Source organism: Vipera berus, assembly GCF_964194415.1.
Source record: "Vipera berus genome assembly, chromosome: 5".
Lineage (NCBI taxonomy): Eukaryota > Metazoa > Chordata > Lepidosauria > Squamata > Viperidae > Vipera > Vipera berus.
The window spans coordinates 55,325,632-55,339,198 of NC_138207.1; the positions used below are offsets into that span (position 1 = coordinate 55,325,632).

General features: G+C 40.4%; 1 protein-coding gene across 3 annotated transcripts in view; it reads left to right on the top strand.

The window, feature by feature from the left end:
• Window positions 1–962, top strand: part of TDRD1 (tudor domain containing 1) — a 34,948-nt gene extending 33,986 nt beyond the window's left edge. For all 3 annotated transcript variants that reach the window (XM_081328722.1, XM_081328723.1, XM_081328724.1), the window contains 2 exons: window positions 119–165; window positions 788–962. In XM_081328722.1, coding sequence (XP_081184848.1) covers window positions 119–165; window positions 788–880 — 140 coding nt within the window. In that variant the 3' untranslated portion in view covers window positions 881–962. The remainder of the gene's footprint in view (window positions 1–118; window positions 166–787) is intronic.
• Window positions 963–13,567: the final 12,605 nt, after the last annotated feature.

Consider the following 13,567-nt stretch of genomic DNA (forward strand, 5'->3'; position numbering starts at 1 on the left):
GTATAACATAATATTGCTAAACAAATACTGGTAGCAAGTACTAGGAAATGCATTTCTATTTTCACTTGGGTTTGCCAATACTGGAATAAATATTTAAATCTATTTTCCCTTCCTTTAGAATGTTCAAAGACAACAGACTGCTGCTGCATAGAGTTGAAAAAGCAAGTAAGTATCATTTTGAAATTAATTCTCTTCATTTTTGAGTACAGATAGTTTACATAGAAATGATCCACAGAACATTTATCTAACAATATCTTCACTGAAAGATACAAATCAGGGTTTTAAAATGTATAGCTTGCCTGGTAAAAAAAATAATAATAAAAACATGAATTTGTAAAGGTCATTGCATAATTGATATTAAGTTCCCAAATGAAAATGTAATCTGTTCCTGAAATTTCACTACAAATTTCAACTATCTTAAAGGTCTTAGTGTATATGAGTAACTGACTGTAAAGGCAATAAACAGATAGGTCCTTTCCCCAAGAAAAGGCTATGAATCCAAAATTAATTATCTATATTTCAGGAATATTAATTCTTATTTTAACAAAAAAGTGGACTAGTATGAAATTAGCAAAATTAAGCGTGATAATTCTTCCAAACTAATACTTAGAAAATATGTGTTCTGTTAGTGAGGCTCATTATTTGTTGAATAAGTAGAGTATATAAATTGCAACATTAAGCAAATATAATCTGAACTTGGTGCTTTCTGTTTGCAATAAATTGACTGAAAAACTAGCTTGAGGCAAGACAATTTCAGTATAATTTCTGGTTTTCTTCTATTTTGTAGGTTGCAAAACTTGAACAGGTTCTTTATTTTCTCCTGAAAGATCGCTTTGGTGAAGATAACATTCCTAACATTATGAAGGCCTTTGAAAAATAAAATTATCTATATATCGTATCTTGCAATAATATCAAATATTGTAAAAATAATATTAAAAGTTAATGCATTTTGTTTTGTATCATGTTGAAATTTAGGTTGCTGATTTTTGGATTCCCCAAAGCGCGAAACTAGTTTTTCTGCCAAGAGATGCCGTGAAATAACTGATATAATTTAGAATCAACTGTTTTGTGCGCCATATGTTTTTCAGATGCTTGAACTGTATTTGGATCCTGGAGCAGATCTGTGCAGAATCAAAATGTAAAAACACTGTATACATATTAAAGCAATACTTTTGTTGAGTCAGATCAAGGCTGAACAGTTCATCAGCTTTTGTGTTGCTAAGAATTTACCAGAAGAAATAGTAAATAAAATTCCTCCATACAAGTCAAAAGTGGCTTCTCAAAACCATTATCTACATTATCTCCAGTCTAAAGTAGAGTATTGACATAGACTTTAGATATTCACATTAGGAATCACATAGACTTGATTGCGATAGAAAACAAATTGGTTAAGTGTGACATCTATCCATAATTAAACACTAATATGTGCATAATTTGTGTTTTGCAATCTTCAGCTGTTTCCAGGAAGGCACCCTGAAATTTCTGTAAGGCAAAGAATATATCTTGTCTTCAAATATCTAAGGATGCCTGCAAGCCTGCCCCCTACTTCCCAAAACATTGACACATTCAACTACAGACTTGATGAAAGCTGTAAACAAACATGAAGAGACTGCACCCATGCCAGCTCTGGCAATGCAAAAAAAAAATTGTGATATGTTGCAACACATCATGTGACACAGCGAATTTGATACCTGTGATCTAGTCTATTTAAAATGCAGCTCTCCTTCAGCTATCTAACTGAATGTGGATCCATTCCCTACTAAGATAAAGTCATTTGCATCCTAAGCTGAACACCTGAGGCATTTGCTTAGGTATCTTATAACTATCCTGCCCTGCACGTTCCTTTCAATAAAACTCCCTGACAAAAATACCAAACATTTCATGAGATTTCCCTAGTCATCACTACATTGCCAGGTCTTTGAGAAAATGGAGGGTCAATATTAGGTCAGTCCTAAAATACAGGTTTACTTACCACGGCTATGTCCACATTTCCCCTTCCTCCTGGAAACAGGTTGCAGCAATTAAATCGATGGTGCTAAACGTTAGGCATCTTTCACTGCTGGTTAAAGCCAGGACTGGATTCGGATTATTTCAGTGATACAGAACAGTACAGCACAAAGCCTGAATTCATACTTAACAGCTTTAAGTAAAAGTGCTTTCATTTTTTTTAGTTTGCTTTCTACACATGCAAAAGTTGTAAATGCAAGGATTGGTCATAAAGTTACATTTTCATTACCATAGTAACTGTGAAAGGTCACTAAACAAGACAATCTGTAAACGAGGACTACCTGTAGAGAATCCTTTGCTATTGTGAGAAAAGGTTTCCCATCAGATGGACATGAATGCTGTTAAAAAGTCGCAATCCTTGATCTCTGCACCGCCTGCAAGATAAAATACTTTCACTCTACAATTAAAACTTTTGAGCCATTAAAACTGATTAAGGATTCCCAGAATCCAGATCATTAAATGAACAAAACTGATTCATTTTTGCTTACCAGAGCAACTACCACTGATCATAATTTTTTTTCCTACTATCTTATTTTAAAATTTGGAAGATAACCTGTAGTCTGCGTGTCGTTATAGTCTGCTGCTTTTATCATAACTTTCCCAGTACGTTCAAATATAGTTGAGATTGGTCAAGATTTCAGTTTCTGTAATGAGATGTGAGAATGAACTTGGGGAAAGCGGAAGAGATTGTTGTCTAGGAGACAATCGGATGAGGGTAGGAGCCTTCTGCCTCTCATCTATGGCTTAAGGGCCAGAGGAACAAACTTCAGAAGGACCCACCCTAAGGGATCAAGCAGGAGGTGGGAAGTTTTTTTGTACATTCAAACTTGAAAGACTGGAGTCAGTCCTTGCAGGTAAACTAGACAGGAAATACTACTAGATGAGCTAAATATAAATTAGGTTTAGAGAATCTTGCAAGTCTGGAAGTACAAAACATCCGGCTTAACTGCTTGATCCACTAATTTCTACTCAAATGAATCCCAACTCAGGAAATTACAACTTAGTGTTATTTGAACTGAGTCCACGTGTATGTGGGATATGTAATAGTGATCTGTGTGCAGTAAAATAACTAAGCAAATGTATACAATAAGCCACTGCTTCTTGAGGTATCCCTAACAATTAAAATACGTTAGATGCAGCCAGGAAAAATGAGTAGGCCACAACTTCAGGTAGGAAAGAAACACCCACCTGGCTGAAAGGGAGAAACGGGAGGGGTTGTCTGTCTCTTTGACCCCAGTGTGTAATTGGTTGCTGGCATTCGTGTCCTGCATTCCTAACCTTAAAGGTACATATTTCTACTGCCGACTCCCGAACTTCCTTGGCACTTGCCGCCTTTCCCAAAGGGCGGAGGCGTATCTTCCCACCGACTCAGCCTGTCCAACGTGACCGAACGGGCCCTTGGAAGGAGAAATAGGGAAACACCCCTCTGACTCCTGCGCAAAACCCTCCACGGTTTGGTGCAAGTTTGCGCGGAAAGTTATCTTTGCTGCAGCCTCCTGGTCCGGGGCTGGGGAAGAGAATACTGTACAGGAGCAATTCTCAGCGTGCCTGGCGGGAGAGAGTAGTAGCCCGTGGACTGCTTTATTGAGGCAAATAAACTCTGTGCGGAGCACCGCGCTCCTTGTTCACAGAAAAGAAAGCAGAGAGGGTAGATGTAAAGGGAACCCCGAAACTAAGGGCGGCCAGCGCTTCGTTTTTCCCTCCCGGAAAGTTTACTTTGCATGTCTGATGCGCTCTCCCTTCAGCCAATGAGTTTCGGGAAACGAAGGCGCCAGGTAAGTTTCAACCTCTTTCATCGGTTGGTCCTTGCAAATAAAAGCAGCGGCGGATCAAGGCTCGAGAGCCGAAAAGTGGCTGAGCTTGTGATCGTTCCGGTCGGAAGAAGGGAGTCTTGCGCGAAGGCTTAAAACAGCCTCCTGGACCTAGGCGACCCCCAGCTCCTATCGGTGTAGCGCAGAGATCAGAGGAGTTGAGGGATTTGTCAGATTTTACGGTAATCCGATTATGAATCACGATGCTCTCCGGGGGCTCGGTTTTGCAGTACGAGCAGCAACCCATATTTCCAAGATTTGGAAAAGCTGCCCTGAAGGCAGGGGATTTGGCATAAGCAGCACTCTTATTGAACGAGTTTGGCATCTTTCCATTTTGATCCTGGAAAATGCAGTGTGCAATATTTTGGAAGAAAGTTGCCTGGTGCAAAGTTCCACAGCCCTAGAACCTCAGAAGTATTGAATCACACATCCCATCATTCTCAGTTTAGTGTGGGAGTTGTAGTCCTGTACATCAGGTTGAAAAAAGGCTAATGCTTGTTGATGCACTAACAGTTTGCTAAGTTTTGGAGAGGAGGAATTTTAGTATCGGCTCCCTGCCCTGACCCCAACCTCAATTTTGTCTCTCTTAATTCTTGGGACTGGAATGGTTGTAAACTAAATCTTGTCGCACATTGGCTGTCCAGATCACATGGCAAATATATTTTTTCCATACGAACCTTGCTAAAAGAACCTAAAATAAGGGTTCACGTTTTTAGACAAGGTCTTTTTCAGACTACATGTTAAATTAAACAAAGAGAAAGAGAAATTGGGGGATTATGTTGGAACCTAAAGTCTAGCTGTGAGGCAAATTCCAACATGTTTTATTCTGCCCCCGTATATGTATGCACATATATAAAATGTTCATATGTGGACTGTCCAGAGAACTTGGCATTTTGTTTTGAGTATTAACTGTGACTTTTGATTTTCTGCTTAAATAAGCAGACATAACTCGCCACGTATTTTTGAGTAGTCTTTTTGAAAGCTGTTTCTCTCCATTCAAAATCACAATATTGTATATACAAATGGCAATAATAACTTGCAAGTGATTTCCAAGTTTCTGTTTGTGCCAGCAGTTCAAAAGTTGGAAAGAATTTGTTTGCACTCAGCTGTGACTTGAGCACTGTCCTACTTTCCTCTCTGTGGAGCACACTGAGCACTTAGCTGTCTCCTTCTCTATTGCATGTTATGGGAGCTACGCCAACTACCTGAAGAAATAAAGAAATATGTACTATACAAGCTTAATAAAATATGTGCCTCATACATGTCATCACTGCCTGATCTTACCACTTATGTGAGCTCTTCTGCTTTGCTAAAGTTTCCTAATACAGCTGGAAGCAACACAGCCACTTTTCTTGTTGAATCAAACCATTAAGACAGGTCTGAAAGGTTAGACCAAATAAAAAGCTTCGTGCAAAAGGGAATGTTAGAATAGATGCCTGATGTGCCCATAATCTCAGGCTCATCTTAAATTACTTCACTTCAAGCAGAGATGTGCAGCTTCTGGACTAAGTATCATCCCTGACTTTTGAATGGCAGGCTAGAATGGTGCGTGTGGTTGGGATCAAGATGGACAGCTAAAATTTTATATCATATTTCAAACTAAGTGAAATTAATCATAGTGTAATTATTGTGTAATTATTTATTTAATAATGTTAGAAGAAAAATTATAATCTGACCATACTTTTGCAATTTTTTTAAGTCATAGCCAGCCTTGGGGACTGTAGACAGCAGAATGAAGAAGAGCTTCACGTATTTTCCATAGGACTATTTGAGGAACTATAGAAAAAATATACCATTCAGCTCTTCATATGCCAAACCGAATTAATTCTGTCCTTAGTTAGGTAAAGATGAAAGGGAACAGATTTATCTGTTCAATAGTCAATTCACTGTTATATTTTAATGTGGGGGATGAAACTAGAAGAGGCTTTTATTTTACAATCATCCTATCTTACATGTGAAATGTCAAGCTGTCTTCCATTTGTTACCCTCTAATATTTTCCCCAGTTCTTCCCACCTTTTTCTTACCATAATTTATTAGGTAGAGAAATATAATTGCATTACTTTTGAATGTTAGCATTTCATCTTCAAGAACATTTTTCTACTTACATTTGGCCTGAACAATTTATTAAACATTAGATAACTGAATCAAGAATAATGCATTTATAGATAAGTCATGCAGGAGTAAATGGGACTATACATTATGGTAAGTCATGATATATTTTAACAATCATTTACTGAACAATCATTCTAATCTCATTAATATATTATACTAACCTATTAATCATTTTTACCAGCAAATTTTGACAGCACTGCACAATAAGTGTTCCGTCAATCTGTTGTCAAAGAGCAGTTGCATAGCAATAATTGATCATTTTGGCACTACAGACAAGCAGAACACCCCGTTTTAGTAGCAAGATCTGGATTCTTTAAAGTGGGTTTGTATGAATCTAGTTTGCTAGTATGTAAACAGCTGTATAAACTCCAGAGAGAGCAAATAAAGGACATCTGTCAGCTGGTTACATGCATGATTATATGAATCTGTCCTTACTTTTTATTATTCCTCAGCATTTCCATTTCCATAATGTGTGTTACTATTTCAAAAATATGTTCCTTAATTGGATTCATATAGTCAGTTTATTTTAATCATGGTTTATTAACTAGAACACAATATGATTAGACTCAGATAATAAACTATGGTAAGTCATAAATTATGCTCTAACATGATTAATGTTATACAGTTAGATTATCTAAAACTGGATAAGATTATATTATGTCTTAGCGTGATCTACGAAATCAGATAGCATTTTAAAAGAGACATATTAAAGTGACAAAATCCAAATAAATCACTTTATCACTCTCATTTTGCCAAAAAAAATTAAGTGATGCCCCCAGTCACTAAAAGAATAACACTTTTGATTTAATAGTAACACTTTGACAAGATCTACATCTGCTAGCTGTCATGCTTTGATTTACTTCAAGCTTCACTTCTCTTCAGTCTATCTATGGTTATAGCTATTATTACTGTATAGTACAAATGTCTGTATTTGAAACTGCTCTATTTTCATCAAGAAATATCCATCCTTAGAAATTATATGCTCCATCTCAGGATGAATGAGTCAAACTTGCTCAAAGTGCTACACTTGAAAGCAAAAAAATGAAACCCTGAATATTGATGATGGGGTATTATAAATGGCATACCGCCCAGTTCCAAATTATTCACCAAAGTTCACCTCTGAATCATAGCAGCCTTATTTCTTGGTTACAAGATGATAGTTTCCATGCACAGTTTAAATGGAAATGGAAAGTTTTTGCTAGAATAAACTTGGGTGCTTGCCAGATAGATAAAGGCATGTTTATTAGAAAATGTCACTGCTATTTAGAGCAGCACAAACGCGTTTATAAGTTACTCATATATTTAAAAAGCAATAATACGTGATCTCAGACCGATTCAGACTGTACAATGTGCACCAACAGGCCAACTATTACTTTTTACCTCTTGTAAAAATTCAGTATCTATGCTGTAGCATAGATGCTTTGCCCACAGACCTTCTCCACTGGAGACAGAGATCTGCCAGCTCTATAATTGTTAATGAATCCTTCCTACTGAGTGCCTTACTTTCATGGGATTAAAAAAATCTAGGAGTTTGTTAATGATTCCCATTATTAGCTCAACAGTGGATCATGGGGCAACAGCCGGAGCCCGATGCTGTCAAGGCAAACACAGCATCTGCAAATTATACAGCATAGTGTTTTGCTTTCTTCACAGACCAGTGAGCTATAGATAAGGAAACATGAATTATTTTTTAAAATTGATTCATGTTTTCCTATTTATACCTCATCAGTTATTTTAATTTTTTTTAATTAATCAGATTAGTGGCCACTGAACTCTGCATGAGTAGGTGGCATGTAAATATGAGTAAATGAACAATAAGAAAATCCTGTTTTTGGTTTGCCAGATATCTGTAACAGATTTAATCATGACCTATATGTATCTCTTACAAAGATATATGGAGACATCACAGAGGAGATGCCATCTGATACCACAAGAATCAGGAGCAGAACTGTAAAGCCATGATATGACTACTTCATTATAACTTTACATCATAGTCTGATGCTACACCTCTATGACAGTTGCTTCTCCATCAATACTTGGGTCAGGCCAATGCTTCAATACAGGACAATGCTTCATGTGTAGAGATATTCACATAAAGATCTCCATAGATTACCAAGGTTATATTTAAACAGAAGTCTTTGTGTATGGCTCCTTACTTTAGAAAAATGTTGTGTTCTCTTGAACATCACAGCAGAATTTTTCAGAAAAGAACAGCTGCTCTCTGCTTTTTGTATGGTGAATTATGGAGCCAATGTCAGTACTTTTTCTGTGCTATTGTGGGAAGAAAAGCAAGTATATTTTAATACCTCTGAGATGAATCCATGTACTGTGGGTAGATAGATTATTTATTCATTAAGACGTTTATATCATTTCTCAGTTAAACAGTCCCAAAGCAAAATCCTTAATAGAAAGTTGCTATAAACTGTACATTTGATGGGAATGTACGTAACTTCCTTCCCTAATCTGGTACCTCCTCCCCTTCCATGGGTTTGAATATAAACCTCATGATCCTGAACCTTTTTAGCTGCTAGGATGTAGAAAGTTTTATTCCAGTGCATCTGAGGACAAGGGCTTAACTTCAGTACCATTTGTGTATGGTAGCTGTGCAAAATTGTGGAATATAAATCCTTTCTGTCACATAACTCAAGATAAATACCCTTATCTTCCCAGCAACAGTTTATATATTGTGTTAAGGAATGAAGAACTTTGCAAGTTGCCTCATCTCCATTCCTGCACAACGAACTCACTACACAACACTGGCGACAAAGGTGGGATCCTGCTTCTCTGAAAGAGCTGAAGTTCACTAGGGGAGAGGCAGCGCACACCTGGCGGGAAAAGGCATTTTTCCCCCCTTTCGGTCGGCTAGCCAGACACGCTAGTGACCACATGCTCAGTGGATCAGTCCCTGGGCATTGGAGAAGCAGGATCAGAAGATGCAGGAACCAGCTGAGAAAACCTGAAGAATCTCTAAGGTCGGAAGGCTGTGAGAGTTCGATATCAAGCATCCGGAGGGATGGCCATCCTACTTGTCCCAGGTAGAAAACTACCTCTGGGCAAATCAGATCGCAGAAGATGGGCTGAAGGCCACCACGCTGCTCTGTGTGTGTGGCCCAGCCACATTCGACCTGGCCGACAATCTGTTCACCCCGACGCCCCTGGAGTCAGTCTCCTACGCTGAGCTTAAGAAGAAGCTAGGAGAACGTTTCCAGCCAAAGATGTCAGTGATTGCTTGGCATTACAAATTTGAATAGTGAATGCAGCAGCCCGTGAGACCGTGTCAGAATACATCGCGGCCTTGAGGCAGGCCGCACACCTGTGTAAATTTGCGGACGTTGAAGAGCGACTGCGAGACCGGCTCGTCTGCAGCCTATGAAACTGAACGCTGCAGCAAAGACTGTTTGCTAGACAGAATTTAACCTTCACTGAAGCCCAGGACGAAGTCATGGCAGACGAAGCCACCGGGGGTGCAGTCCAAACAGTCCAGCCCGCCAAAATGATGAAACACGAAGAAACAGTCCACTACGAGGACTCCAAACGCTCAGAGGAATCATCAGAGGAAGAAGATGCCGAAGTCAACAAGCTACACAAGCAGCACAGCACCGCAGCAGCAAGCAACAAGAGACTCCTTACAAGGCAGTTCTCGTACCTAGATGTAAAGGTTGTGGTGGCAGCCACCAGCGCACTGATTGCAGATTCTGGTCAGTCACATGCAAGGCCTGCGGCAAAACCAGCCACATCACAGCAGTTTGCAGAGCTCGCCAGAGGGACCGGCCACCAAAACACCAGTCGGAAGATCCGACCAGGAGAGGTACTGGAGCCCAGGGACCGTTTAGTGTGGGGTTTTGTAAAAGCCGCAGAAGTGTATGCCGCACCGGGGCCCAACGGCCCCTCAAACCAAAATTTAAACTTCAGGTGGAGCTACCCTGTCCCAGTGGTGAACCACATTTTAGCTTCTTTGCAAGGGGGCACTATTTTTGCAAAGTTAGATTTAGCACAGGCCTATCAGCAATTGTCGGTCGATGAGGCCACAGCTCAGACAATCATGACTTACAGGAGGGCTTTCAAAGTGAAGCGTTTACAATTTGGGGTTAGTGTTGCTTCAGGCATTTTCCAGGGAATCATGGAACACACACTTAAAGGCATTCAGGGTGTTTGCCCTTATTTTGATGATGTACTAATTGCTGGAGAATCTACAGAGGTATTAGCCAGCAGGCTCAGGGCTGTCCTACAAAGGCTGCATGAAGCAGGCCTCAAATTAAAGAAGAGTAAATGTAGTATTGGGGTTTCTTCAACTGAATTTCTGGGATTTCGAATTGATGTTAATGGCATTCACCCTGCTGAGTCCAAAGTGAAGGCCATTCAATTGGCTGCTAGTCCTAAATCCAAAGTAGAACTACAAGCATTCTTGGGCCTCCTCAACTTCTACCATGCATTTCTGCCTAACAAGGCCGCATTGGCAGATCCTCTTCACAGGCTCTTAGATAAAAAAGCTCCATGGAAATGGACCAGCATTCACAAGAAAAGTTTCCAGGACCTAAAGGCACTATTGTCAGTTAAATCTACTGTAACTCATTTTAGGGAGTCTAAACCAGTCTGTTTAGCATGTGATGCATCTCCTTATGGGGTGGGGGCAGTCTTGAGTCATTTAGAAAAGAATGGAACACAAGTCCCTATTGCATTTTATTCAAGGACACTGTCCTCTGCTGAGTGTAACTACGCTCAAATTGACAAAGAGGCCTTAGCCATTGTAGCAGGAATTTAAAAATTCCATGACTATTTATATGGCAGGGACTTCACGGTCTTCACAGACCACAAACCACTGCTGGGACTCTTCACAACAGACAAACAAACTCTCCACATACTTTCCCCAAGAATGCTGAGATGGTCTATTTTGCTGTCTGCATACACATTTAAGCTGGTTCACAAACCCGGCAAAGAAATGGGCCATGCTGATGGCCTGAGCAGATTCCCACTGCCACTAACAGAACCAGACCCGGCCCCTGCGGCCAGAATTCTGTCCATTCAAGACATTTCTCCCCTTTGAACATTACCACAAACCCAACCTTAACCAATTCCCTTACGGATAAAAGGTTAAATCTTAGTTTAGGTACATACAGCATAGGTAACTGTTCATCAATGTGTGGACAATAGGAATTACCTTCACCAGACGCCTTCATCCTCCAACCATTGGCCAGTGAAACATATTGATTGCTGTTTTTCATATGAACAAACCTCTCTTTGACTTTGGTGATACATTGTGAAGCCCCACTATCAACCACCCATAGCTCATTATTTCTGGATGTTGGTTCACCAGAAACAGCCAAACCAATGCCCTTCTTTGCTTTCCCACCACTATTCACATTCTGTTTTCTACCCTTTCTACAGAATTTGGCTATACGCCCTCTAGCCCCACAAGAATAACATTTCTTGACGTTGTAAGCAGTGGTAAATTGCTGCTCCTCTAGTGGCTGTGTCTCTCTCAGCTGGTCTCTGTCACGCCTTCTTCTGGACTCTTCCAGCAGTCTCCCACTAATGTTAGTCAATGTCAGTTCCTCTCTGGTCAGGACTTCCAAAAAAGAAACATACTCGTCATAACTTTCATCCAAAGAGGACAGAATAATGTAGACCTGATGCAACTCCAAAAAAATCAGCTCCTTTTCATGAAGCTCTTGAAAAGTTGCCTTCATGTAGTTCAAATGGGTCAACATATCTTCATTCTTTTGCAGATGAGCTCTAAACAGCTTACATGTAAGGTGTATATGTGCACCCACACTGTCATGAACATAAAGCCTTCACAAAATGTCCCAACACTTAGCAGCAGACTCCTCACCACGAATATGGACAAGCTTCTGGTCATTCAGTGTTAGTCCAATAATGCAAAGTGCCTTTTCATTGTTGTGTTTGAAGTTGTCTATCTTCTTTGCATCATCCTCATTGTCTGAATTCCAAGCAGTAGTATCTGGTGGGTTGTTAACTACAGTCCATAGTCCTTCCTTGCGCAAAAGCAAGCAGCATTTTGTGGACCAGGTAACATAGTTTGTTCCATCCAACCTGGTTATCCAGGAGATGCCAGTTGACTGTTCTTGTGCCATTGTTACACCAGATAGCTAACACAAACTCAGCTAGGATACTGTGTGTACTAATTCTCAGTACAGGCCTGGGCCCATAACCAGTGTTATGAAATTGTTGTGCAGAGGGCTCCTTGTGCTACCAAGGAGTTGCACAGACAAAGAAGGGTACTGAGAGCAGTAAGAGTCACACAGTAACCACAAGAGTACACTGAGTTGTGAAAGCAAAAAATACTTTACTTTTGAGGTGGTGAAAAGAACAAAAATGCACGGTCAAAAATAAACAGTCCAGGTCATACACAATAGTAACAGTCCAAGGAGTATTCCAAATACAAAGTCTTCTTACCGGTCCAGAGGTCAATACACAGTTCAGCTTTATCACAGTAGTAAACCAACAGTACAGCAAAGCAGTAATAGTACAGAGAGCAGTGAATTCAGAGAGAAAGAAGCTACGTTCCTAGCTCCCTCTTATGGCCATGAGAACACTTACACACCCATTGGCCAATTAACATCTTAAAGTCACAACATCATGGTTAATATATTTTCAACCCAACATTCTAGGCTATCACCATATGCCTAACACATCTTATGGGGGAACAGAGTCATAATTCCCTCATCACTGAGAGATAGTTTTACAGTCACTACATGAAGGCCATGCTGGCATTGTCAGAATGAAAGCTTTAGCAAGAAGCTACCTTTGGTGGCCAGGCCTAGACAAGGACATTGAGGCACAGGTACATGGATGTTATACATGCCAGCAATCAAGGCCTGAAATGCCACACGCTCCAGTTCACAGATGGGAGGAGACGCACACTCCCTGGTCTAGAATTCACATAGACTACACTGGGGCCTTTCAGGGGCAGCTCTTCCTCATAATAGTAGAAAGCCACTCCAAATGGCTTGAAGTAATCCCAGTTGCAAACATGACTACTGCTAGCACCATCCAGGTGCTGAGAAAACTCTTTGCCACACATGGGTTGCCAGATGTCTTAGTTTCAGACAATGGGGCCCAATTCACTGCTGCTGAATTTCAGGCCTTCCTAAGAGCAAATCTCATCAGACACACAACATCTGCCCCTTTTCACCCATCTTGTAATGATCAAGCTGAACGTATGGTAAGGACCATGAAGGAGTCACTTAGACGCATAGTAATAGGGGACTGGCATCACAGACTGGCAGATTTTTTACTTTGCTAGCATTCTATGCCCTGCACTGCTACAGGCAAAAGTCCTGCAGAACTTCATTGGGGGAGGCGACTGATCACCAAACTGGACAGGTTGCATCCAGATAGAGTGGCAGCAGAAGCCTCTTGACCAAAACCCCCAAGGGGGCTGCAAGTGGGCGATTGCGTATGGTCCAGAAACTATGGACATGGGAACCTGTGGGTTCCTGGTAAAATTACCAAATCATCTGGTCCCTCTCTTACGAAGAGGGGCTGGAGGGAGGGCGAGTAGTCAGACACCACATTGATCAACTCAGAAAATGGTTTCCAGAATGGCCACTAAGTGAGGACTGCATCATAAGTCCCTCCCAAAGTCCCCAAACTTGCAGCCAAGCCAGCCCACACA